Here is a 27,745-nt window from a genome sequence, read left to right as displayed (position 1 = left end):
CAGGTGATTGTAGATGAATTCATATATTGCAACCAAATGAGTAGTCGTATGTGTCCTCACAATGTTAATTATTTCTAGATATAGAGGAATAGTTGAGCATAACTTAGCATAGCTAACCCACTGGTTTGATACACATGCAAGTGCACACATGGATATATATACACACACTAATAGCACACACCACTATAATGTTGATGTGAAACACACTTTATTAGTAAGCTTATAGAATATTAATTTCTTTTTGTGTAGTGAAAGTAATGAATTGCACAATAATGTGAAACTTTGCTTCAAAAATATTCCCAGATTTGTTGCAGCATTTCTATGCATCCTCCTTCAACATAAGTAAAAACGTTTTTGAGAACCTCCTGTGAGAACCAGCTCTTGTTAATTGCTGTAAGAGAAGTAAAAGTTTTGCACAGCTTCAGGCTGTGGCAGCTGGGTACGGCCCTGTGACAGGGAGAGGCTTGCCAGGAGGTGGCAGCAGTTAGAAGAGCAGCAAAACATAAAATGCGCTCTCTTGGTTGCACCATGAATACATTCAGTTTTCTGAACTGATGGGTCTTCAGCCTTGGGAATCAGTCCAGGTTTGGCAAGTGATTTTTGTGGTCTTTCACCTTTCCAGATAACCCTGGATGTATTGGCAGACATGGGGCATGAGGAGCTTAAAGAAATTGGAATCAATGCATATGGACACCGCCACAAATTAATAAAAGGTGTGGAGAGACTTCTCGGAGGGCAGCAAGGTAAACATGATATTTTTACTGGTTAATCCAAGCGTAGCATACAACAGGCCCCCAGAAGTCTACTTCTGTAAATGTAGGCATTGTCACCAGGACTTGAAAGAATCTGGATGTCAGGAAAATGTACTTGCTGGCAGACCAGGTGGCTGGGTGGGTTGTGATGGGTCAAAAATGTATTGAGGAGATACAGGACCAAATGATCACTTGCCTTTCCAGAGAATGGACACCCCTGAGGCAGCCATGGAGGCTGTGCCCATTTCCAGGGACTCTGTTTCACCCAGGCAGGAGCTTTTCTATTGATTTCCTCTACGTATCTACCCACAGGCCAGTTGTATCCTGAAGTGTGGACCTGATGGAGTTTTTTTGCTGCCCCACACCTCTCAGATGCTTGTCTTGAAAGCGGAAACAATAAAATGCAATTATGTCCCACGTGCATTTTCCTTCTCTCTTTTAAAGCCTCTGCTGCTATCGAAAGCACTTTATCTTTTCAAGGTTGTGCTTCTGCCTTGTGTTTATTTTGCATTTCCTGCTATACTGGGGTTATTTAAGAAGAGTAATGATGATGATGGATAAAAATAGAGCTGGTACTGTTTTCTGCTGTTAACTTTTATTCCTTTGATTCCTTCTCTTTGCAGGCACCAATCCTTATTTGACCTTCCACTGTGTGAGTCAGGGGACCATCCTCCTTGACCTTGCTCCTGATGATAAGGAGTATCAGTCTGTAGAAGAGGAGGTATTGCGAGTACCTTTCTTAATGCTCCAGTGGCAGTGTATTTCTCTTTTCTCTTACAATCCCTCAGAGCTAAAGCACGCAATGCATGTTGAGACTGATAAAATATGCTTTGGTGTAGGAATTGCATAGATCTGACATAAAGTTTAGGACTCTTCATTTGTCTTTTTCTATAGAGAAATGATGGAAATTATTTTGCTGTGTCCAGCCAATATTTTTTTTAGCAAGTGGTCTGTTTGCTCACTTAGTAGTATCCCAATTTTGCCTTTTTGTTGTTGTTTTGGATGTCATCTCATAGCAAGGGTTTCCACAGCTTTCTGGGGATAGGTGGACCTGTGAAAATCAAATACTGTGAGTGAAGACCAAGGGATCAAGGCCTTGCAAGTCTGTAGGCATTCTCTGTGCTCAGGCTGTTTCTGCATGTGAACCAGCTTGTTTTTTGTCTCAGTGGCTTAGTTAATCTGTAACCCAGATAAACAGCTCTCGGATAATTGAGAGTTGACTGTAATTTTGCCTCCCACGCACACATGCTCTTTTATTTAAGTAAACTACAAGCAGATACCATTTTGAAAGAAAAATCATAACAGAAAAGAGACTTTCTGAACAGTTGTGTTTGGAAGAAACTCCATTTTACTGCGCATTTGCTATTTGTGTAGTGTTCCTATACTGTAGCACAAAACTGTTTGGAGTCTTTTTAAAAGTCTAGATACTCAGGACTGCTGCCTGCTTAGCCTGGAATATTTTTGATTAGTAACTGTGTAAACTGGAGTTTGTGCAGATCTTTTTTATAAACTTTTCTGACGGAAAGGGCCCCTTGTCTGCTATAGCAAATTGGGATAGTTATTTGAGCTGTTACTAAATGTTGTTGCTGTAGCTATAAATACCTCTGGAAAAGACATGACAAAACCGTTGAAATTATCTGGGACGGCTAATGACATAGGAAAATTTACAGTTCAGGCATTTTCATATCACTAAGAAATACAAATGGTGCCAATTAGAAACACATTTTTAAATACTTGAAAAACGATCTTTTTGTATATCCATTTTCAAAGACTGTTTTTTTTTTTAAATCTAAAGCAGGTTTTCTAGTTGTGTATAATTTTGATAGCAAGTGCCACTATTCTACTTCTTCCTACGTAGATTCTTATTACAAGATTGGATAACTGCATCATCCAACTTCTCTATTGTGGAACAGCATAGAGCATTGGGTGTAAGGGTGTACCTCAGTTTAGAACCAAATTGTGTTTTTGTTGGGGTTTTTTTACACCTTTTAAATAATTTTCAATCAAGATTGTCTGTTGTTGCCAGTGATATATTGAGATATTGCATGGACACTTTGCCTTGCTAGTAAGCTTTGTGTGCTGAACATTCAGTTGTGTTCATTTATGTAGATGCAAAGTACAATCCGGGAGCATCGGGACGGTGGAAATGCTGGTGGAATCTTCAACAGGTACAATGTCATCAGGGTAAGTTTCAAAACCTCTTAATTCTATGTGCTAAAGTAAGTTGGTACTTACGCAAGTAGGCAGAATTGGTTTAATGGCTCACCATTTGTATATTCAAAGTTCTTTTTCGAAATTATATTCAGGAGCAGAGTTAAAGCAAGTGCTAAATGCTGAAATTAGGCTGATCGTGTGCTTTGCACATGGAGTGAGGGAGAAGTATCCACTTGTACTCTTAAAGGAGTCTGAAGAACTGATATTGAAGACAGAAGTGTTGAAGAGCCTGACTTATGTTTCACAGCCTGATTCAATTTCAGTGATCTCTAACTCCTGTATTTGGCTTTGCAGCACACTTTTTTTTTTTTCCTCAGTGTAGTCTTCTCTTGCTTTTTTAAAAGATTTTTTGGGAGGGGGAAAGGATGAGCATGACTTCTTAATAAATGTTTCTATCTCCCTCTGCTACTTTGGATTTTGACATCATCTTCTTTGCCCCTGCCAACTAGAAAAATACCTTTTACAAGCCCTGGCATATCAGAAAATGGAGTGTCGTCTTTCTGAGGGAAAGCATGCTTTCTGGTTCCTTTTTTGGGGGAGGGGGAAATAAAGGAAATTGGAACAGAACTCAGTTCCTGAGCTCCAGCAAACCCCTGCTGTATATCTGTTTGAGAAGTGAGCCTATGCAGAGCCTTTGCAACTTTGCCCAGTAGATCATACATCCTGAAGCAAACTCTGCTTCCACCCTACTCCCAACCGAAGGTGAAGTCCTTTACAGAAACTACAGCGGTAGTAGGGCATGTGTTTGGAACAATATCTCGAGATAGATTAAATAGCACATCTCCTAATTTCTTTCCTCAGAAGTTGTTTCTTTTCATAAAAATGCAACCTAAACCAGAGAGCAAGTTTCAAAAAGCTAGCCCAGATAGGTCAAAGCAGAGAGGGAAGGAGTTTCAGACAGTTGTAGTACTTGGCCTGGGTGTCTTCCTTAAACCTGAGAACTGAGGCTGCAGTTTCACAATAGTTTTAACCATCTGTAAGTGGGTGCTACCAACTTGTTTGAAAGGCTTCAGCCTTGCATGCAGAACAGCCATGGGTTTCTTTGTACCATTCATGTGTCTTACTCTTAGTTTCCCTGGCAAATTTATGCAAACTCTGTGAAACCATGCTCCATTTCAATTCCAATTCAAGTATGGTTGGACCTGTTGTACCACTACAGATTCAAAAGGTCGTGAACAAGAAGTTGCGGGAGAGATTCTGTCACAGACAGAAGGAGGTCTCAGAGGAGAATCATAATCATCACAATGAACGCATGTTGTTTCATGGTAAGGAAGTGATCTCTATTTGTATGTACTGGAATTAAAAAAAAAACAACACCCACCCTCAAAACCTTACAAGGACCCACAGGCAATGTAAATGTTGCTATGTAACCATCCTGTACAGTAATTGTGTATTACACTAGAAATGCAGGGGTGTGGGGGTGGTGGAGTTAGTCTGTGTGGTTACTGCAATCTGAAAAGCTACGCTAGATAAAAAATACTTTTTTTTAAAAAAAAGTTTTTTGCTAAACCATATCTTAGTCATTTCCAGTAAAGCTGCTAGGAGGATGTTACATTGCTGTGAGAAAGAGTATCTTCTAAAAGAGGGGAGCAGCACACAGTGAAAGCATTTTACCCTGGCACTTCAGGCAACCATCAGGGAAAGGAATCAAAAACAACCATGAGTTTCAGGAAGATGTTCTCTAGAAGCATCCAGAAGTGCCTACCAATGACAGTTGCCTGAGGGTCCTCCTGCCCTAGATCCTTCTATAATTCCATGTAGGAAATTGGTTTTGGGTATGATTGTCCTAACATCTTGCCCCATCTTAACTAGTACTGACTGCTGGAGGAGGAGTGCATTGACAAGATAAATTGCACTGAAATATGAGTGGGGGGGAAAGCCATTTAATGAGATCTGTGAAATGAGTAAGAAATATGAGTCACACGTGGGATCTTGGTATATAACGATAAATCCCACACATCACTGCATCCTGCTGGGTATCGCCCCCTTCCAGCTGACTGAGCACGCTTTCTGGTATTTAATGGTCTATTTGAGGCAGACAAGCTCTTCTTGACATAGAGTCCTGTATTACTATAAAGCTTAACAAGTATGTATGATAACACATCGTTTTGTGTCATTCTGTTCTAGGGTCTCCTTTTATTAATGCTATCATTCACAAAGGATTTGATGAAAGGCATGCATACATTGGAGGAATGTTTGGAGCTGGAATTTACTTTGCTGAGAACTCCTCAAAAAGCAACCAATATGTGTATGGTATAGGGGGAGGAACAGGCTGTCCCACACACAAAGACAGGTCCTGTTATATCTGCCACAGGTATGAGTCCAGCAGAGTTCCCTATAGGTAATTCTGGCTGTCCTGGGTTTTACGATCCTGGCACAGGATGAATTGTAGGGAAGCAATAGCCACTTGAGCTTGGTCGTGGCAGGAAAAATGCAGTTTTTGATTTGTCAAGGCTGAACAAAAAAAGATACAAATGCAAAATGTCCCACAGAAAGGTCAAAAATTACATCTAAGCATACAGTGAGTATAAATCAAAGTGAATTGTGGCTCAGGAAAGAGGCTTGAAACAGCAAGGTTGAAGAGTCAGAGGAAAATAGCAATTAAACTCCAGGGACTCTTAGAACAGAACTGCAGTGCAAAGTGGTGGTCAGCAGTACCGTGTTGTACTGTGGATCAGATAATTTTGGAGGTAGTGACCAGGACTTATCACAGCTTTGTTTTGTACCGGAGTAGATCGATGTGCTTTTTGCACTTTGACACCTGTCCATGCCCTGCTGGTAGGAACACAAGAGAGAGTTTCAGCTTCTTTCAACAGCTTTATATAAAATAAACTAGAACAGGCCTCCATGTGACGGCAAAACAAAGTTTGTGTTTTCCCTTCTGTGTGTCAAGAAGTATATTTTTGTTGTTGTTGTTGGATGTTTTGTACAGCCTTAGAACTGTTTTCTAGATGTGCTTCTCCAAAAAGACTTGAGAAATTAATTGTAACAAGATAAACTCGAAAGTCTGAAATTATTCTGGAATAATACAACTTCTAGTAAGATATTTTTTAATGATGTGTTTTTTTCCCTTTTAGACAAATGCTCTTCTGTAGAGTGACCCTTGGAAAGTCCTTTCTTCAGTTCAGCACAATGAAAATGGCTCATGCCCCTCCAGGGCACCATTCTGTTATCGGCCGGCCAAGCGTGAATGGACTTGCATACGCTGAATATGTTATCTATAGAGGAGAACAGGTATGTGAGTTAGCAAGGACTGGGCTTATGGAAGGGCAGAGCTTGGAGCTGGAGAGGGGATGTGACTGGTTTCCATACCAGGTGTGCTGTGGTGACCTGGTTGATTAGATTTTTTTTCATTTAATGTGGAAATAAACAGTGAACTGTATCAAGCCAGCACATGCTACTCCTTTCTGCTGAGCTGCCCTGATTTACACCATACAGAATTGCTTAATTCCCCCTGTGCAGCACTGCTAGAGTCTGTTAAGAGCTGTAGTTTCTCTCAGGAGGCACTGGTTCTCCCATTGCATTTAACTGGCATTACTGCAGTAATAAGAACACATGCATTTCTGGGGCTCTTGTAGATAATGAGGATTCTGGGCTTTTACCTATAGATTCCCAGCAGCGACTGTGTCCCTGTCAGCCAGAGACTACCCTTCACTGGCAGCTGAAGTAGCACAACAATATTCAGGAGGTGATTTTTAACCTGAATAGCTCAGCTGGACCCTTACTCCAGAAAAGTGCTTTGCTTACTACTCTGGATAGCGCCAAGATTATATAATAAATTCAGGTTAGAACGAAGCTGGGGGAGGTCACCTAAGCCAGCCTCTTGTCCCTGCTGAATTCAGACCAGATTGCTGAGGGCTTTCTTTGACGAGGCAGGTCTTGAAGGCCTTGGAGGATGGTGTTTCACAGCCCCTTTCAGCAGCTTGTTCCTTTGTGTAATTATCCTCAGAGCAAAAAACATGTTCTTTGTATCCAATAGGAACCCCCCCTGTTTTATTAATCTCATTCTCCTGCTGCACAGCTCAGGAAGGAATCTGGCTCTGTTTTCTCAGTAACCTTCCATACATGATGAAAGATTGCTATGAGGTCCCACAAAGCCTTCCCTTTTCTGAACTGAACAAGCCTGAACTCCCTCAACCTCCTCTTGTTTATACTGTACTCTCTACCCCTGACTATTTTATTGGTCCTTTGCTGAGCTTAGCTCCAGCTTGTCGCCATCTTTCTTGTACTGGAGAGCCCAAAAGTTGTATGCAGTTGTCTGGATGTGGTCTAGTGAGTACTGAATAAACAGCAGTCATCGCTAACTCTGGCTACTCTGCTGTTGATGTACCACAGGATGCTGATAGCCTTTATCGCTGGCAGGACACACTGTTGATTCTCCTTTAGCTTGCTGTAACCTGAGGGTCCCCAGCACATTTCAGCATTGCTGCTTCCCATCCTTCAATGTTATAAGGAATTAGTTTGTCCCAGGTGCATTTGCCCTTGCTGGATTTCATGAGGCTTCTGATGGCCCAGTGTCCTCTAACCTGTCTGGGTTCCTCTGAATGGGACCCTGCCCTCTAGCACCTTTAGCTTTGTTCTGGGACTGAACCTCCTACCAGCTGTCTTGAGAAAATGCTGGACAGACACCTGGGTTACGTGCTTTGGATGTGCCCAGTATTCTACTGCTAGTAAAGGTATTTGCAGGTCACGTAGCAAGTCAGTGAGCATTTTAGGGTCAGACTACATTGGTCATCTGAGATTTTTTTGATAACTTAGAGGCACTGAATGATCTGTCGGATTAGCTAATGTGGAGAGTAACTGTGATTGTGAATGCCTGTCGCGCACACGTTTTCTGGCAGTGTCTGCATGGAAGAAACATCTTTCTTTCTACTAGTGTATTAACGAAGGTATTAACTACATCGAGCAGTTCCTACTTAGTGCTGGCTAGGTTTGAAAATGGCTTTTTCTTTTGCGCTCTGCAGACATAGAGGTGATTCTTGCACTGTCGTTCCTGATCACTGTTGACTGAACTCCAAAATGCGAACTTGCTGAGCATACCCTTGCATAAAGCAATGCTTTTTTTTTTTTTCTTGACTTAACTTTCAGGCATACCCAGAATATCTCATTACATACCAGATTGTGAAACCAGAAGCTCCATCACAGACAGCAACAGCAGCAGAGCAAAAGACCTAGTAGCTACAGAGCAGTGAAGAAGGATATGACTTCAATCTTGGACTGGATGGACACGTGTTTCATAAAATCAGTATCATATAAAATCCTTAACAACCTGGAAATAAGCTGTATGTCTTTTATAAAGCATTGGTGTCTTGATAAATACGGTATGAGTAACTCTTGCATACTCAACTGCTACTGTTCCTTCTGAGGAAAGTTTACAAGGGACTGCCTTTTAATAACATATCTCAGGCTCCTAGTCTCTGCAGTTACCACGTGTAAAATAATGTTGTTTTGATCTATAGTTTGGGAACATTATTGTGCAAACGGAAATCTTTATCAATGCCATCTCTCATGTTAAAATTTCAGACACTACAATTCTAGTTATTTTATTTGCAGATAAATTGCATTAAGCCCATAACTTTCTTTTCAGCATACACCATTCACTTTATGTTTTCAAGAGATCCTAGTCAACTATTTATTTTCTTTTTGTATTCTGAAGTTGAGCCAGAACCTTCTTAAAGATATTTTGCACAAAGTCAATTTGACTAAAATCAGTAACAATGCAATATGAATTTCATCTGAGAAGGGGCTAGGTCCAGTTCTTCGGTAGAGGGGTTTTTTTGCACACCTCTGAGGAAACGATAATATAAGCGAGTGTAACTTTAGAGTGGAAACAAATTGTGTCAGTTCACTGCTTCGTCTGAGTTTTCTGTGGGAAGCCCTAGGAAGTGTTTGCAAGGGTAAAACCAGCTCTTGTGCTTGGAAGAACTTCATAAAGCAGGTCAATGCCCTCTGCTTGCATCTCTAAAAGGACATTTTATAAGGCTCCTGTTAAGTACATGCAGTTTGTGAAATGTTCTCCAGCTACAGTGGCGTATGGTTTTGCTGGGAAAAGTCAGAAGATCTCATACACGAGGGCATATGTGGTTCGTGTCCCTCTGTAATATAAGACCCAGTAAATGGGTTTCATACTGGTAAGGGAGAGTCTGTTATAGCAGTTTCATGTCACGTCTTTGTGTGTGACATCACAGTTGAAGAGCCTAAGGGGTTTACAAAAATAATAATTTTTTAAAGTATCGATTTTACATTTTGATGGGAATGAACTTTTAAAACATCAGTTGGCAAGTGGATTTGTTTGCAGGTATACCAGAGAACAAGGCTAGGATATATTCAGTCTGATCCCCTTCCCCGCAAGTTCCCAGGTTTATTTCACTGGGTAGAAGAAAGTTATTTTTAAGCATTGCATAGCACAGTATCAACTAATTTCAGAAGTCCCCCTCGTGGAGGATATGCATTTAACAAAAGTAGAAACTGATTTCTTTTTTGTGTCGTTTTTACAGCTTCAGAGGAAGTTGAAAATCGAGCTGTGTTTAATTTTTTTCTTAACAACCAATACCAGGAGATGTGCTTCAGTGTTGAGCATGTAACGACTGGAGACAAAAATGTTTCTTGAACACAACACGCTGTATGTTTCCCTGTCAACCAACACTATTTAGTATCTGATGATCCAGTTCATGCATTCAGGTTTTATCCCCCTCAAAGCAAGGAAATGACAGAACAGTGTGCTTTCAGTTTACAAAAACAGACATGCTCCCCACAAGTGGGATTTTGCTGACAAGTTTGGATAGAACAAACTTAAACCTGAAGAGCTTTTTACTTTCAGTGTTAAGACATAAAGTTTTCATTTTTAACATTATGATGTTAATGTTGAAGCAAGTTATCCTCACAGAGGAACTTCACCCACTGTAAAATCGGTTGTTTGATGCGATCTGGCTACCTGCACGTCATCTGTTTGTAATATCTCTAAAGAAAACCTTAGAAATAGCAATACTCCAACAGATCTTGAACTTTGGGTTTTATTTTTCTTGAGCTGGCAGTGGATATATGGTTCTCGCTTCATTTTGTGACCTGATTAAATATGTAGCTTCGAAGTCCAAGCCAGGCTCTCGCCTAGTTGTCCTTTTAATCAAATTTCATTGATAAAATTGGGTGCTTGTATTTTGGCTACTTGTTTAATAGCGTTAGGATTGCAAAGATCACCTCTAGGCTTTGAAGCTTTGTATTCATCATTTAAGTTTGGGGTTTGTTTTTAACTTAGTTAATAATGGAGTGGGGGGATGTGCCTATCTACGCTAGGGTTTCAAATAGCAGTGAGAGAGCGCGTCGTTCAGCATCCCCAGTTAGACATAGTTTTAAATGGTAAAACAGTTGTGCTGCTTAGGTGAGCAAAATGGTTAATGTGGGCGTGGAAGTTAAAAACTTTACATCTTTCAAAACCAAGAACAAACCTAAAAACAAAAACCCCACCAAGCCCACACCAGATTCTGTTCTTGCTTGTTGTTTCCTGTGTGCTGATTGAACTAATGGCTGGTCTGGATTTCTTCTGCAGCCTTGAACTTCTAGAGGATAAAAATACTGTCCAGTATCTTTGAACTGCCAGTGTTAACGTACCTGATGTTCTGTGCAGAGTAAAGGTGCTGTGTGAGGAAATAATTTTGCAGTGGTTTTTGTCTTGTTAATGACATGATCTCATATCCGCTTGTGGCCAGACACAGAGGAATACCCAGGCCGGATGATGCGTCTGTGTGTCGTAGAAGCCTGTGCAGGAGTAGCATCCTCCTCTCCTGGCATACGTTGTTGTAGCTCCTCTTACGGTTTAAAACAAAGTGAGGATCTGCCCATCAATTTCAAAGTGACCCATGAAAAAGCTGGTCATGGTTTTGGTGGTAGAGCTGCATTTGGCAGGTTGTTACGGTACAGATGCTGCTGCTTTAGCTGAAGGAGTCAGCATAGTGCCTCCTAATTCTAGAGAATGGGACCTTAAAAACAGCATGCGCCCATAACCAGGCAGCAGCTGCTGCCTTCTGAGAAATTAAGATTTTCAACTTCCTGAGAAGGGCGGTCTCCTGACAATGGGATGCTCGTTGGCAGCATTGGGTCACCAGTGGAGGCATGGTGGGAACCGAGGATGCAGGAACCCGCTGGGATGAGCCATCTCACAGGCTTGGGAGCCTGGGCACCCTCACTGGCTCCAGAGAGAGCTGTTCCCACTGGGACAGAATGTGGTATCTGCTGGGGAAAGGGGCAGTTGTCTTTCAGGCCTGTTGATTTTTGTCTATGTCCCTCTGAGGCAGCATTTTGAAACGTCTGTGCAGTTTGTGACAGGACCTTAACAGGCGAAACAGAAAGAAACTTCACCACGTAGCAAAGGGAGGGTTCTGCTCTCCATCGCTGAAATTGCTTCCGTGAGACAGATGAATTAGGTACCTGGTGCAGACTGACGTTGCAGTCTGAATGCTGTCAGCAAAACTTCCGGTAGGATTAAAAGCGGAGAGTACAGTACCGTAATAAGGTGTATCTCATTTTCTCATTTTTATCTGCCAATCTCTTTTGATCCCAGCTCCACGGAGACTGTTCCCCCATTTCGCAGTCACCGTTGGTCTGTAGTCCAAGGTATGAGCAACGTGTTTTCCTAACCTCTGTTTTGGATGTTTGCATGTGATGCGATTGAATCCCACTGCATTATACAGCAGGAATTTATTTTGCCTGCAAACTTTGATACTTTGCTTGTTGATAACGGGAGCACCCCAAAACAAAATTCGATACTGAAGCAAAAAGAAAACCCTGCAAAATGTTCAGCACTGCTGGCTTTGGTGGGCATCAGACACAGAAAAGGCATGTGGTATATGGGACAGAGTTGCTTCTGGAGAAGCAACTTGGCTCTGGAAACCAGCTGACCCTACGGTTTGTAGTAGGTTAGAGATGTCTGCTCCCTGTGAACGCGTGAAGCACTGAGGGATGCTAACATGTTGTGCTACTGCATGGCCTGCAGGAACTCCTTAAGACAGTGGCAAATCTCAAGGGACTCCTGCATCCCTGCAGTGAAGTCAGAGCTCCTGCACAGTACATGCACTACATAGCATTTCCATATGGGACTGTTAACGAATTATCCAGATGACAGTTTTTCAAAAGATGGATAAAAGGAAGGGTCTAAACACAAAACAGATTAATTTGAACATTGCTAATCATTCTCAGAAGCTGAAGGTCAGGAAGTGTGTGAATTTACTTTTAGTGGGATTTCTCCCTTTCCATGCTGCTTTGCCATGGAAAATGTAGCTCTGAAATCTAAAAGGAGAATCATCTAATGCATGCTTCAGGCGTTTAAAGCTATGCTGCAGCCCTGCTGGGGAGGACATGGGGAAGTAGATTCAATTCTAGCCTCAGGTAGTGAGTGGCTTGTGAACCTCCACAGCCTTGACTCCATTGATCATCAGAGGTGGTGGCTTTGGACAGCCCAGAGCAACGCTGTCCTCATCTTTCAGAGAGTGGCAGGACACATGCACAGAGATGGAGCAGTGGTGTTCCCACCTGACTGAACACACAGTAGATGGGAAGCCTTGAGGATCAGGGGATGGCATATACATGTTAAAACTTCAGAAGCAAGGTGAATGAGCCCATGAACCAGTAGGAAATGTGAAAAACAGGTGCATTTCTCGTTACACTAACGCATACTCCTGTCAGGTTGTATTATCTGACTGGTTTTGATACATCTATTTCTGTCTTACTGAATCTGTTAGTGGCAAGTTTTAGTGCTGGTTCCATTAATTACTAATGTAGGTGATTAGAGTCTCTGTATTACAATGCAATTTTCAAGTTTTTAACGTCTGCAGAACTTGCTTCAGCTTTGGAAATTGAAATGGGGATGTTTCCATGCCGCAGTCCCGTGAGCTTGTGCATCTTCATTCCTAATTGCTTTCTCTGCCAACCCAAATGGCAATGTAACTGGGGGTTGAGTTTTTAGACCTTTTTTCATATAACTTGTTTTCATAACTAGCCCTGTATGTTTCCTCTCTTGGTTGCCAGTTACCTGGAGCTGGGATATCATTTATTTATTTCCTCCTTTACCCTCTCTCTGAAAGATGATGGGCAGGTTCTCAGCCTACCTACATGGTGGACTTCGGGTAACATCTCTGTAACAACTGAGTTTGATCTATAAATGTGCTTGGCTAAATGTCTGATCTTCAATACTTGTAATAGTTTCAAATTCAATAAATACATTTTTAACAGTTGCTCTGTGAAAGCGGAGTGTTTGCACAACCTGCTATTTTGTCTCGGTCTTAGGACAAACCTCCTCTAGCCACAACTGTTGAAAAGTTTTATCTTTATTTTCTCCAAACAATTTGTTTTCTCCCTCAGGCAATAAATAAAAAGTTAATTTCTAAAAAAACAAACAAACAAACAAAACCATACATATGTACATCAGCCACATAGGCATCTTGTGTGTTGGGTTGGAGTGGGGGGAAGGAGAGACATAGGGAGGGAAATAATGCTCCAGGTGGGTTGAAGATGAGGCATTTTCTAGGCTCAGACCAAAAGCTGTAGCAGTGTTGCACAGGTAAGAGAGACCCAGCTCAGGTGGAGAAGGGTTGGTCATGAGGTGGAAGAAGCTTGAAAATGCTGGAGGGATGACACCTCTGGGCCAGCCTCTCTCCTCCACGTGGCTGCTTCTCTCTTCTGTTAGAGCCCAACCATGCCCCATCTGCTCCTCATGGAAGAGCAGCAGTGGGATGGGTGCAGAGGAAACTAAACAGTGAAATCAAAAGCAGCGCAGACTGCTGCCCCTAACCCTTCCTCTTCTTTAAGCCACAGGAGCTTGGACCTAAGTTTCACAGGAACCAGAGATCCACAGAGGCAAGAAAAAGAGGCATTTAGGACTGCATCTTCCCCCTCCAAACTGTCTTCCAGAGAGATTGCTCTGCCCCAGAGCAATGGGCTCAGCTGGTGCCTCAGCAGGAGCCTGCCAGCTCCTGCATTGCCTCCCCAGGCACTGGCAGGGTGACTGTGCCACCCTTCCTGCTTGCCCCAGGGCCCTGCCTGCAGCTCTGCTTGTCACCCAGTGTAACTGGCTCAGGTAAGCAGCACCCACCACACACACCCATGTCTCTGTGCAAGGGGGGGAAAGACTGCTGCACAATAAAAAGAGGGCGTGCTCCCTTTTCAACCCAGATGAGCTAGGGCCAGAAATATGGGGAGAAGGGGACATGTTGGGTCTTTTTTTTTTTTTTTAGAAAAAAAGACAATAAAATAGGGATGGAAAGAGATGAAGACCAGGCACTTGAGGAAACCCAGTATACCATTTTTTTTCCTTCCCCAGAGAGCCTGGACAATGTCAGGGTTTGTGGCTTTTACAACTTTCGTGCTTTCAAAACATAGGAAGCAAAAAAACCCAAGATGAGGTAAGAAATTTCTCTACGAAAAAGACATTGAGTCCAGGGTGAATGGCAGTGTCCGGCACTATTGCTTAACATCATGGGGCTTCATGCCTACCTGCCCCCTCCACACCTGGCACTACCTGCTTGGCTGGCCTCAGCCCATGAGCTAACAGCTGGGTGACATGGTGATGGGGCTGTGCAGGTATGGGAGGCTGCTGGGGGTGGCGTGGACCCCGACAGAGACTGGGAAGCTGAAGACAAACTGGGAGGTGGGGGTGGAGGTGGCCTTGCCCCGCTCCCGCAGTGTCCCTGAGGGGCTGACAGCTTCCACTGCACATGAGGTGGCCAACACCTGTGACTCAAACTGCAGCAGCTGCCCCATGAAGCTGAAGTTAGGGGAGATGATGCTCCGGCGCTGCTTGACGAACTCAAAGGCCTCCTCCAGCTTGACACGCTTCTTCATCATCAGGTAAGCCAAGCAGATGGTAGCAGAGCGGGAGATACCAGCCTGGCAGTGGACTAGCACCCGGCCACAACACTCCTTCACCGAGTCTGGAGGGCAACAGAGGATGAGACGTGAGACCAACACCCTTCCAACAAAGCCAAGCCCCTCACCACACGTGCAGGTGGTGACTGACCTCCCTCCCACCAGTGCAACAAACGGCCTGGACTCTGCTGGACCCCAGTCCCATCTGAGCCAAAGGCTCCAGGTCTTTGAGGCAGGAACCTTCCCCTGGGTGAAGCACACACAGACACAGCTCCTCTGTGCAGGCACTCACCGATGTACTCAATTGCCTCCATGAACCAGGAGCTGATGTCGGCTTTGTGATTATCCTCCACAGGGATACACTTGTACTGGTAGTGCCCCTCAAAGTGGTTGGGGCAGTCTGAGGAGACGTTCAGCAGGGCTGTGATGCCCAGTGCATCAAGCATGTCCCGCCGGGCGGCATGGTAGGCACTGCCAAGGTAGAGGAAGGGAAGGATTTCCACAGGGCCACCCTGTTACAGAGAAAAACAACAGATGTGGGGGTGACCAGGGGACAGCAGTGGGCATGACACACATCCAGATGGCCTGGAGGCCCTGAGCAGTGCAGGAATTGGCACCTGGTCTAAGGCCCTAAAAAGAGAGAGAGCAGAGGCTGCCTTTCTGAGCTGTTAAACCCATTTCAGCCCTCCCACTCTTCATCCTACACCTGTGTGGTTTTGGGCCTGTCCACTCCCCAGGGAGCACAAACACACTGGGATCAGGAGGACCACCGTGCTCTCCCATGAGAGGAAAGGGAGCAGGGCTCTGGCTCTGCAGGCCTCAGTGAGGGAGAGCAGAGAGACTCTGGCAGGACCAGGTTGCAATGCTGGAGGGAGCGCTCAAAAAAACTGAGTACTGGGCTTCTAAACATACCTGGTCATGAAGGGGGGTCCCACAGGAACTGCAGCCCAAATCCAGGGGCTCAGCGCTGGTGGGGGGTGACACACTGCTCAGGGACTTGGTTTTTGCACAGAATTCAGGGTACTCTGAGGAGAAGCGCTCATAACCCCCTGCAAGAAGAGAAGGGCACAAAGTGTTATCCCAGGCTACATTCACAGCACTGCAGAACAGCCGAGCCAGAGCTGATGCATCTCACCATGCCCTTCACCACTAGATCGTGCTCCAGCGATAAGTGGTCTCCTGCCCCAGGATGAGCAACCAGGCTCCTGGCAGCAAGGGGAAATCCTGGAGGCCCCACCAATCCCTTAGAGCAAGAGCTCTGTAATGCTCTTGGCTGCTCAAAGTCTCTGGTCCTGGGTTTAGCCCCCTACACACCATCAGCCAAAACCCCAGACCAAGGCCAAGGTTGGTCTCTAAGATAATGGAGAGAGGATTTGTTGCCAGCATCCTCCAACTTTAATGGGAAAAGCTGCTCCCAGGCCAAAGACCGTTCAGTTCCCAGCTTTCCCATACACGTTTGTCCTGCCAGAAAGCACAGGGAGGTCTCTCACTTTCCCAGCCTGACCCTCCAGCCCAGAGCTCCCAAAGCAACAGGCCAGGTAAGCCCTGGAACTGGCCAGGTACAATGAAGCTAACCCCACAGCAATGCTGCCCTCCAGAGCTACATCCACTGCCTCTCAAGGACATGGGTGCGACCTGAACACAGGGGTGAGCACCCTGTGAAGAAGCAGCTTGCTCCTTTTACCTGCTGCCAGGGGGATAAGTAGAGGTGACTATAGATCTTCCTAATGGCAGGCAAAACAAGAGCAAACCCCATGGACTTCCCAAGACAGGGAAACTGCCATGTGCCAAATGAACACTTCTGGTGAGATTTCCTTCTCTCCTTCAAATCTAATCAACAACCCTGACATCCTTGCAGAGTCTGACCTTGAGCCTTAAAACCAATGGAAATCAGGTATTTTACTATCACCATAGGCTAGACCAAACCCTGACTCCCACAACAGCTCCTGAAGATTCACCCCAGCTACGGGATCTATGCCTGGGGATTTGGGCTTGCCAGAGCGCACACAGCCAGACAAGTATTCCTTATCTAGCCTTAGGTCTGGGACTGCCCTGAACGAGGCTGGATGTCCAAAAGACCAGTAGATGATGCAAGCATCTCCAAAGCAGCCCAGGAATCACTAGGCAGCTGGAGACCAATATTGACAGCATCCCAGGGTCCTTTATGGTTTCCGCCCCCTACACAAGGAAGGTCTCTAGTACCTTAAAGCAGAAATATGCATCTTCATCACGGAATTTGCATTGCCCCTCCCCCACGAGCAGGGCAGTTTGCAGAGGCTGCGGTTCCAGGACCTAACATCCCTTTGCAGACCTACTGGTTTGATTTGGAGGAGCACCCAAAATCAAGTGTCCCTGTTAGACACCATCAGGAGGTCTGATCCTGAAATCCCAGAATCTACCACATCGCATGCCTGTGGCCATCACGCCATCCTGAGAGGGATAAGCTGCCGAGGGTGATGTGTGGAAATAGGCTTCCTCCTTGGAAAGGCAAAGGGACCCTTTCAAGCAGTCAAAGATGTTTCCCTTCAATGAGCTCATCAGATCTAATGCCTGTTCAACCAAGCACCACATCCAGCAGCTCCATCCAGTGGTGTGCAGATCCCGGCTGTGCATGCAGGCCCTGCCCAGCACGGGCATGGTGCTGTGTGGGTGCCCACCGCAAAGCAACACCCCGACGGGCTGTTTTACAGGGAACCTGGCAGGAGCCTGATCCGCACAACACAGATCCGGGTCTTTGTCATGACCCGCACCTGACAAATTTGGGTTTGGACAGGCACAGTGCAGGGTTAGCGTGGCTCTTGGGAAATCAGAGTGAGCGCAATCATTTTAGTAGCTCTGCGGTAAGCGAGGAAGAGGTCTCTAATACCAAGGCCGAGTCTCTACGAGCCTGTTCCTTAAAAGGAAAAGATTGGAAACCCCAAACAACCTCCCATGAGAGCCACAGGGGCACCAGAAACCCTCGGCTGACAAAGGCCACCCTTGAAGCACAGCAGCATTTCCTGCCACATGGGTGGCTCCCAGGGCCACGACGGCTCCCAGCGAAGGACCCGAGAGCATGGTCCCAAGTGAGCCCTTGCTGTGCAGGCACTCCCGCAGCAGCGCATCGTATCACATCCTTGGAACAGCTCCTGCTGTTTTTACTGTATCTAGTACAACAGAAGCGCCAGCTTCTCCATCTATCAAGCTTCTTAATGGATTTGCTACTCTGCATATGCCTCCTAACCCCTTGCTGTAAGTAAACCAAGGAATAAATTACCTCGCAGGCTGTAAACAAAAAAGAAAAAACCCCACAGAGCTCATCCAGGAACCCCAGCTGAGCATCCCCCTCCCCTAAATCACCTCACAGCAATTCTCGGGACCGGCAGCAGCTCCCACTGCGCTCAGCGTCTCACCTAACGCACGCCGACGCCGAGACCGCGGCGGGGGAAAGCCCCGATCGCTGCTGCAGTGGCAAAAAGAGCGCGGCAGCCCCGGGGGGTGGGGGGGTTCTGCCCCCCGCAGCGGGACATCGGCGCGACACCAGGGATCGGGTCCCGCACAAACACCTTCCCTGCGCCGTGGGGTTGCGGGTGCGCTCAAACAAAGGGGGGTGGATCCGCCCCCACTCCGTTTCCATCTGGAGTGACTCGTGCCGTTGGGTTTGCACCTTGCACCCGGCCGGTGGCGGGCGGGGGCGTGGGGCCTCCCCTCCCCCCTCCTTCGCTCCCTCAGCCCGAGCTGGCTCAGGCCGCCTTTCTCTCGGGCCACCCACGCGTGGGGTAGACGGCCGCTCTGCCGACTGTCCTAGGACCCCACCTCCGGGGTCACAGCCGCACGGCCTCGCTGGGCGCGCCCCCAAAACGCAGCACACCCCCCCACCACCACCAGACACACACCCCCCAGCTCCCAACTTGTGGCAGGGCACCCGGGAGGGGGAGGGCGGCAACGGGGCGCAGCGCGGCCGGGACCCCCCAGACCCACCCCCGGGGTGCCCGTCCCCTCCCTCCGTTTCCCCTTCCCCCCCGCCCCCGCCACGGTCGGTACCTGCGAGGAGCCGGATGTCGGCGCGCGCCGTGTCGCGGCGGAGCGCGCGCACCACCAGCGCCACGGTGCTGTCCTCGCGCAGGGCCTCCGCGCGCGGGCTGCGCTCGTCGTACACCACGACGGCGGCGTAGAGCCCCGCCCGCAGCCGGGCCCGCACCTCGCCCTCCGCCGGCAGGATCTGCTCCAGGCTGACGGAGCCCTTGGCCCGCCGCCGCACGATCGTGTTGCAGCGGACGTTGAGCGCCCCGCGGATGTGGCCGGCGCTGTGGGCCAGGAAGGGGCGGCAGTCCAGCACCAGGCACCGACCGGCGCCCCCGCCGCCGGACCCAGACCCGCCGGCGGCCCCGGCCTCGTCGCGGCACACCAGCCGCCGCAGCGCGCTGCCCTCCATCTCCCGCAGCCCCTCTGTGGCCACCATGGCGGCGGCGGGAGCGGGAGGGGCTGGCGGGGGCGAGCGGGACGGGGAGGGGGGACCCTGCGGCCGGTGCCGGTACCGGTACCGCTCGCGCAACGCCCCGCGCGCGGCGGAGCCTTTACTACCCGCCGGCGGCCGGCGCACGGCCCCGCCCCGCCCCTCCCCGCCCATTCATCCCGCTACGGGGCCGCATGAATGGACGGAAGGCGGCGGGCGGGCGCCGGCGACGTCACCGCCTCCATTCACAAAAAAAAAAAGAAAAAAAAAAAAAAAAGACAAAATCGTGCCGGCCATGTTCTCCTGGGTTTGTGAATGGGGAGAGCGGCGGCTTTGTCACGGCGGGGCACGGGGCAGCCCTCGGGCGCCCTGCCCGTGGGCGGTGTCACCCCCGCCGGGACCCCCTCCAGGGCACACGCATGTACACGTGCACGCACACGCTGCAGGGCACGCGCTCGTGTGCGCAAGGACGCGGGCACACACACTGTAAAGAACACACAGGCAAGCACGCGCGCGCGCCCGCACACACGCAGGTAGGCGCGCGCGCACACACACGGACACACACACACGCACACGGACACGGACACGCACGCACGCACGCACGCTGCACACAGTCCTCTTCCCTCCCGTGTCCCCCAGCTCCCGTCCAGGCCCGAGCAGCTGCCACGGCAGGGGGGCATTAAGCCGGGCCCACTGAAAGCTCTGCAGGGCCCCTCTCACTATGGCTCTGCCACCGCCACCTTTTCCCTGTCAGAAAAGTGACGGCTCATTAGCTGCAGAGCCTTAAAAACACCACAGCACCCTGCCTGGGAAGCAGCCCCGTGGAAGGCTTTCCAATCTGATTGATTCCTCATGTGAGGAACACTGTCTTGGCTAAACGCCAAAGGAACAAATTCACAGCCTTGAAGTGACCCCAAGAGGGTCTCCCCATAACCACCACCTAAACGCCAAGCAGTCATTTCATCCGGAAGTCTCCTTTAGGGCTGCTTCCAAACTAAAGCAATGCTGCAAACCCCAACACCGGCAGCTGTGCTCAGAGCATTGCCTGCAAACAGACACTGGCCGGTCCCAGGTGAGCCTGCTTCAGAGACCTGAAGGTGTTCAGCTACCCCAATGTGGGCCTGAACGTGGTGCAAGGTTAAGGGCCCAACGTTTGTCCAAGCCCATGTGCCCCGGTCACTAGTTACCACAGAAGGCAGCATTTGGTCAGGCTGCTTGACTTCGCCTCCCCTGCATGCCCAGTAGCTGTTTATTTGGGCAAGGCAGGGTCACACCTTGCTGTCCATGCCCAGCTGGGAGGAATCCAGCCTACCGTGCATGTTCAAGGCCCACAGCTGGTGACACCCCTGCATCCTGCTGCTGCCTCTCCCTTATACTCTGCTCTCTGACCTCTGTCAGATTCTCTCCTCCGCCTGCGTCAGCCTGATCTTTGTACCCCTGGCTTTTGTGTGGTGTGCCAACCTTTCGCCAGCCAAACCGAATCAGATTAGCTACCAGGTAAACACAGCTGCCATTTGTGTAATACACCCCACTCTGTGAATGTATTTGAGCCTGTTGCCTAATACAACAGGGGTGGAAGGCTAATTTTCTCCTGCATCAGCCACAAGGCAAGGAGAAACCTGTACTTACTATTTCTAAGCTGACTCTGGCTCACCAGTGACATGCCAGGGACATGCTTTCTTCCTTTAGAGAATGCTGTCAGAAACCAAAAAACTCAAACTGAGAATATGACCTCAAACTAATTAAAAATTTTGCTCTCCTAGCAACATGACTTGAACTCAAGTTGGACCATCAAAAATGTCTTAGGAAGTTTTACTCAAGGGCTGATGCCAAAATATCCTGTTTTCTTTGCTCGTCTTGGGCAGGAGGTGTTGGCCACTACCGTGTGATAAGCTAGCCTGCTGTCTTCAATGCCTTCTGCACTATTCACTCCAGCTTTTACACTAAAATTTGATGACCAAGGGCACAGAGCACAGGTCCTTGGAGGCAGAGCCTGAAATCTTAATTTTTTCCTTTCTGGTCCAGCATGTGACGGGGCCAAACTGGTCTGACATGGGAGAGAAAGGCAACATTGGCATGAGTAGAGGAGGGGGGGATTTGGGCTGCTCTCTCTGGATGTTTGCATGGGCTTTGATGGAGGACATTATTTCAGGATGCAGCATGGATGTTGCGTGTGCATCTGATGGAGATTTCCAAGTGTTTCCACGTGCCTGAACCCTCCTCTCCCTGTTGTGCATCACTTCCTGCTGTCTGTGTGCAGGTGGCAGGTTCTTGGCTCTTTCTTCCTGGAAAATAAACTGCACCCAGCCAGGCTGCTGGAAATGCCATTGCAGGCCCACACAGCCGTTCTCACAGCTGTGCTCCTGGCTGGTCACGTCTGGAGCTGGTGCTGTGGTGGCGATGGTGGCTCACAGAGAGCTGGCAGTGGAGAAATCAAACCCAAAGACACGAGTGCCCAAACTAGACCAAGCCAATGCTGCCCAGCCAGGATGCACCACAGGAGGAAAAAGAGGGATCTGCCTCGCTGCAGTTAGCTCAAAAGGAAATCTAGTTTGCTTTGTCTGGGGAGGCATTATGATGGGACAACCAAGAGCCACCAGAAATGCTGGCAAGGCAGAAGCCACAAGGCAAAAGAAGCAAGACAATTACCTGGGGTGGAGGGGCAGGGGGTGTGGAAGGGACTGGGGGAGCAGAGAGGGATGGGGATAGGAGAAGGCCAATCAGCTTCATGTCCTGACTTTGCAAACCTGGGGAAGCATGAAAGCAAATATTCTTGTCAAACGGCATCCATATGGCACAAACTGAAATATATCCTGCTGGAAAAGAAACAATCAGAAGAGAAGACAGAGAGAAAGAGAGAGCAAGAGACATTCATTTCCTTCGCAACAAAGAATCATCTTGTTAGGGCCCTGGCCAGAAGAGGCAATTGTTGAAGGAGGCTGGAGGGAAATGAATTGTCAAAGGAGGCGCATATTTGGATGATTAAATGTCAATATGTACCTTGAATTAAGGAAAAGAAATTTACACCTCATCTCACTGTGGCAGCAAAAACCAAATTAGAGCCAGGATGTAAATTTGCCAGCCAATAGATACCAATTTGTTTGGCTATCTAAAGGCTTTTCCTGCCCAGAGAAATGCTCAAGCATGAGCCCCCTTGGTTGGCAATGGCTGCTCTGGGCAGCTGGTAGGCTGCTGAGCTCAGTGAGCCCTCTGGGCTCCTCCAGGCTTTCCTGGCTCTGCTCCCACCGGCTCCTGGCCCCAGCGCGCACACGTGGGGTCCTGGCGTGCTGTGTCACACTGCAGGTCTTACTTCCCAGCAGATGTGCCTACCTCTGTGGCACCTGGGCTAGAACACAGACCAGGATTTTGTTATGCTGGAGTTTTCCCAAGAGCTTGATTCCCTCTGTCCTCCTGGTCAGCCAGCTGTACAGCTGCAGATGGACGAAGCACAGAGCTGTATCCCCACTACTCTGATTGTGGCAGAGATTGCAGCGTAAGGTTGCTGCCACCTTCCCCCAGCAGCTTCCAGCGGTTAGCTGAAGGGTTCAGTGATTTGCCCTGGCATGTGCAGCAAGCCTTTGGCAGAAATGAAGGGCAGAATCAAGGTCTTAACAACTCACAAGTTCATGCTTATCCACAAAACCTGGCCTTCCCAGAGGTCATTGCCCCCTCTTGTCCTCACACGGCACCTCACGACGCTCCTTTCACTGCATCGCTCTTTCTCACAGCTTTCCAGGCTGATGAAAGCATCCTCCTGTCTGCAAAGGCCAGTACAGCAGCGGAAGGGTTAACAGATTCATGTTAATAAATTCAGGCTCTCTTTTCCTCTAGGGCATATTTGCATATTAATGGAGGGGAATTGTAACCAACCCGTCTAGGGAGGCTAAAGGGAAAATTATGCAAGGTTAGCTGAGAAGGTGGAGGAGGGGAAAAATGTTCATTTCCAGTGCTTTCCAACCTCTCAGCTGCAAAAGCATGTGAGCAACCTGAGCTCCAGGGCAGTGCCTTGCCAAACATGGGACACCCTGGGAGTGAAGGGAGTACGAGTGAAGGGAGTACCTGAGTGCAGGTAGCTATTCAGACCCACCTGCATCCCTCCTGCACTGGCTTCTCATGGCTGAACTTCACATTGCTCCAGACAGCTTGGTTTTTTAAACCCAGGGCAACAACAGCGGATTTCAGCAAGGGTGTCCCACATCATCACCCTGTCCTCCCAGGCATCCAGATAAAATACAGCTCATGGTAGGCTGTCAACAGAGTAGCTCATCCACAGCTTGTTTTCATCAGAGGATCTCTCAGGGCTTTTCAGTAGCGCTCTGCTTGGCGCAGGGGGTGATGGAAGGAGAGTCGATCCATGCTGGGCTGAAGTGTGCCTCCTTTCCCATCCCTGCTCATTCACACCAGGCTGTAAGTAGCTGCAGCACATGTTTGAACCCTGCATCTTTGTTGCCTCAAACTCCAAAGCCCTGCACAGCAGCCCAAAGGCCTCTGACATCACATGAAAAATGCCAGGAGCTTTGCCAGGTCTGCTTTCTCCGCTCTCTGCTGAAGCCTCCGTTTATAATCACCACTTCAGTGAACTGCCCTACAGATTTTATCTCAAGAAGGACAAATAATCTGTTGCTTTTGCTGTGCAATAGCAGATAGAGTGAGGGTTTATAGTCATGGGGAAATCAGCTATAAATCACTAGATAGGAGACTAATCACTGGGTCCCTGATCTGATCTCGATTAGGAGATGGAAAAAGCAGCCTTTATTCCTGAAAGCAAAGCAGCCCTTCTTCAGAACAGCGATGGGGTGCTCCACATACCCCAGTAGCTGCAACTGTTTTGTGCACATGCAAATGTGATCAAGTCAGGACCCACTCAGATTAGCAGGATGCAAAGTGACCCAAGCCATTTTCTGCTGCAGGTTTGGTTTCCTCTCTCTCTCACTCTCCCCTGCCTTTTGCTGCTGCCTCATCTCTGCCTGTAAAAGTCAATGCGGCTCCAACCACTCTGGGTGGGACACGTGAGGTCTGATCCAGGACGGTCAGTGAACAGGAACAGGATTTTAAGAGAATATATGGCTTCTGCTAGATGGTTAGCTCAGGTGGCTAATTAGGGCTGGTGCTGGGAGAGCCGGGGTGGGGTGGTCTGCAACAGGCCTAAGTGCTGTCTGTGGAAGCAGAGAGGGTCCCTCCCCAAAATCCCCATGCTGTTTCTTTTTGACCCAGTTTGTTTTGGGGGGAGGCGTGGGTAGAAACAAACTGCAGGGTCTGGAGGTTAGCTGTTGGGTAAGGGCCTGCCGATCTGATGCACCACTCCAGCTCGGAAGGACTTAGGAGCCCACTGGTCCCACAGACATGGCAGACATGCTCCTCAATATCACTAGGACCCAGAGACCAGCCCCGATACGGGGCCCAGCAGGTGCAGAGCCTTGGCGGACAAGGGCAGGCCACACCGGTAAGCTGCTTCCTGACATAAGATTCTGCATGAGCTGTCCTTGACATTTTGTCATTTTTGATGCAACTGTGGTGCTACGCTGGCTGTCAGACCCCATTAGTACCCTGTGCCCACCCCCTTTGGTCTCCTGCCTCCTCCAAAAGTCCTGAAGCTTTCCCCATTCTAGGTGTCAGGACACACATGGTCTGTGATCATGTTATTACAGCCACAGATTATAAAGCAGATGTATCAGTGAGGTGGGTAAACAAGTACATGAGTCCTTTAATCCCCAAATTTTAAGTGCCATGGGTGTTAGCCTAATATTTTTGGCTGAAGGATATGGGGATGCAGCAGAGCCAGAGAACTGAATCTGTGGAAGAAAGCTGATCTCCTCCTCTCAGTTTGCTGTAAGACAGACTTGGTGTAAGGGATCAGCTTTGGAAACTAGATTGAAGCCAGTAAGGGATGCAGCATTTTAACCTTTAACATAACCTGTGACATTTTGCCTTTAAGAAACATTGGATCCCACATGGCTATGAAGGCAGAGATCACTCCTGAAAGCTCTTTAGCTCCAGTGCATTATTTAATCACAGGCAGGCAGATCCTAGCAGCTGCCTTCTTTGGGGACACTGCTGTTTGCAAGTTGAAAGAGAAATGCCTCACTTGAATTTCCCAGTGTTTGGTTAAGCATCCGGCCTCAGTGATAGGATTGAAGCTGAGCTTTGAATGACGTTTTTTGCTAGGAAGAAAGGGCCGGGGAGGAGACATTTCCCCCTTGGGCTTAAGATCATAAATAAGAGAGCGTTATGTAAGTGTGACTATAACCTATTTATACATGGTGTCAGACTCATACAGTCAGGCTATGAATGACAAATCTCCCACTAATTTCTATGAATATAACAGTGGTACCCATCTGAGTTTTGAAACAGCAGTGGAAATGCATGTTGTTCTGTGTCAGCAGTAACTGGGACCCCCCTCCAAATTATGCCGAGACGGGTGACTTCTGTCCAGAACTTTGTTTTACACAGGCAGCTGCCTTGTACCCATTCCTGATGCCAAGGCCCAAATGGCAGGCATCAGGGGAATGGACCTGCTGTCTTTCCTGGGCTCTTGTCTCTCAAGCTGTGGGCCAGGCAGGACCTGGACTCTTTCAACAGGACTGTGCCCTGTTACGAGGCATGGAGATGCTGAGTGTTCACCCAGGTATTAGGGCACAGGAGCCAAAAGCGTCAGCTAGCAAGGTCAAACCAACATAAGGAGCACCGGCTCACACACAGTTTTAACCAGGGAAACGCCTCGCTGCAGGACCCTGTGCGTGCTCAGAATTTACAGGGACTCAAAACCAAAAGGATAAATTCCTGGAAGAAAATCTCATCAGGGGTTACTAAACTCAGGGAGATTGCTGAGCCAGAAATGCTCAAGGCTAAAAGTGTGGCTGGAGTCCTTATGCATACACTTTCCCTGTTTCCATATATTTGTCCCTTATATTGGTGCTGCTCGGTGTAAAGCTGCTGAGCAGAGTGGTTTGAACTAAAATGGCCACACTTAGGCTAATGCAGCCCTAGCTGTGTAGGTCTAACCTGGGTGGCATGGCCTGATGCCGGCCTGGGATCAAGATAATGGCAACTGTATATAAAAAAGCAAAGGAAGATTCAAACCCAGAAATGACTCCTGAGGCACAGAGAAGCAGTCATCGGAATAGCGACCAGACAAAACCCCAGATCAGGTTCAAGTTTAAAGCCAGGCTTTTTCCTTCTCCATCACCTGACAGTCCAGGCTCTGCCTTGTCCACTGTCTCAGCTCGGCAATTGCACATCACTGCTTCTCTCAGGGTCCCTCTCATGGTCCCTGTCCCAGTACCCACAGACTCTGGAGACCTGAGCATCACAGCTATCACAGGAGGCCATGGCAAGAAGAGAAAGTCTGAAATCCCTGTGGGGTTCCTTTGTGCCTCCGGCTAATCTTCCTTCCCTGCTTCACAGATGATCTCAGCTCCCACTGCAGCCTGATCACACAAATCCAGCGGGGACGCAAGGCCCTGCCTTGTCATGCCCTGCTGTCCCCCACCGGAGATGAAACAGCCATAGGGTCAAGTGTGGATGGCCCAGGCAGTCAGAAGCGACCGCAGCTGCCGTGATGTTTTCCTAGACACCCCCAGCAGAGCCCTGAGACTGATTCACCTCCTGTCTTGGTGCATCAGGCATTGACTCACATCCAAAATGTGTCACATAGTTGTATCCGTGAAGGTCTTCATGGACTTTGCCTCAAGTGTCCACACTGAACTTTGAAGCTGGGCCTTCTTTGGAGGGGGAGGCAGATGGGATACCTTTGCCAGTGATGGTCTCAGCCTCCACAGGAACAAGAAACCAGGCTGGACAATTCTCCTAGCCTCCTGCAATTTGCTTCTCAATGATTTCCTGTGCCAGCATGGGGTCTCTCTTGCAAAAAAAAGAGACCTGATCTGAGAAAGCCCTGATCCTGCTGCCTCTGCAGTCATGACAAAACCCTTGGTAGCTCCAGCAGGGATGGAGGGAAGAAGCAGAGAGCTCAGGCTTTCAGACCACTGCCAAACAGATGCTCTCACGGCTGAAATCAACTTCTGCAGCAGTTGGCATGCAGATGGACAGGCACATGCCACAACCTGGCTGGCAAGGGTTTATGCCCTTGAAAATCTCTCCCAGGATCTCACTCTTTCTGCACTCTGCTTTGCCCAATGAATTCATTAAAGGGAAAAGAAAACCCCTAGCAGAATAGAAAACACTCCGACAGACTCCTTGATGTCCAAGCCAGCCAGAGCCCATCACTGACCTGGTGACTCGCTGAGCAGCTGTCCCCAAACTGGAGGGCTTAACCCCAGACCCCAAGAGTGGTGTCAAGCACCAGCAGTGCTGGCTCAGCAGAAATCAGGAAAAGAAAACAGTAGAGACAGTAAACATTAGAACAGCAGGAACAGCAGAAAGAGTAAAACTATGTGCTAAACAGATTTATTTAGTAGATGTCCCAGCCAGTCCAACAACACTGGGAACAGTCAAAGGATGTTTGTACTCCAGTCCTAGTATAGAGATG

The 27,745-nt window shown here is 48.1% G+C and overlaps 2 protein-coding genes across 4 annotated transcripts in view; one reads left to right on the top strand and one right to left on the bottom strand.

The window, feature by feature from the left end:
• The window catches only part of TNKS (tankyrase), a 149,074-nt gene extending 135,882 nt beyond the window's left edge, over positions 1-13,192 (top strand). For all 3 annotated transcript variants that reach the window (XM_075090908.1, XM_075090907.1, XM_075090905.1), the window contains 7 exons: positions 623-743; positions 1,376-1,473; positions 2,862-2,936; positions 4,126-4,231; positions 5,094-5,280; positions 6,044-6,200; positions 8,055-13,192. In XM_075090908.1, coding sequence (XP_074947009.1) covers positions 623-743; positions 1,376-1,473; positions 2,862-2,936; positions 4,126-4,231; positions 5,094-5,280; positions 6,044-6,200; positions 8,055-8,141 — 831 coding nt within the window. In that variant the 3' untranslated portion in view covers positions 8,142-13,192. The remainder of the gene's footprint in view (positions 1-622; positions 744-1,375; positions 1,474-2,861; positions 2,937-4,125; positions 4,232-5,093; positions 5,281-6,043; positions 6,201-8,054) is intronic.
• Positions 13,193-13,264: 72 nt separating this feature from the next.
• Positions 13,265-19,401, bottom strand: DUSP4 (dual specificity phosphatase 4). Its single transcript, XM_075090909.1, has 4 exons — positions 18,846-19,401; positions 15,735-15,871; positions 15,115-15,334; positions 13,265-14,887 (listed from the first exon to the last, which is right to left on the bottom strand). The coding sequence occupies exons 1-4, from the start codon at positions 19,261-19,263 to the stop codon at positions 14,502-14,504; spliced, it is 1,161 nt and encodes a 386-aa protein (XP_074947010.1). The 5' UTR covers positions 19,264-19,401; the 3' UTR covers positions 13,265-14,501.
• Positions 19,402-27,745: the final 8,344 nt, after the last annotated feature.

This window comes from Phalacrocorax aristotelis, chromosome 4 (assembly GCF_949628215.1).
Source record: "Phalacrocorax aristotelis chromosome 4, bGulAri2.1, whole genome shotgun sequence".
NCBI lineage: Eukaryota > Metazoa > Chordata > Aves > Suliformes > Phalacrocoracidae > Phalacrocorax > Phalacrocorax aristotelis.
Note: the sequence above shows the minus strand (reverse complement) of the source record. Positions and strands in the feature narration are given on the sequence as shown.

Bases quoted from the DNA above. Each gene is read 5' to 3' on its own strand.
- DUSP4 (XM_075090909.1), bottom strand. From the start codon at position 19,263: ATGGTGGCCACAGAGGGGCTGCGGGAGATGGAGGGCAGCGCGCTGCGG. The intron at 15,335-15,734 runs GTATGTTTAGAA...TCTCTGTAACAG, and splicing joins GGACCCCCCTTCATGACCAG to GGTGGCCCTGTGGAAATCCT. The intron at 14,888-15,114 runs GTGAGTGCCTGC...GTTGCCCTCCAG, and splicing joins GGAGGCAATTGAGTACATCG to ACTCGGTGAAGGAGTGTTGT.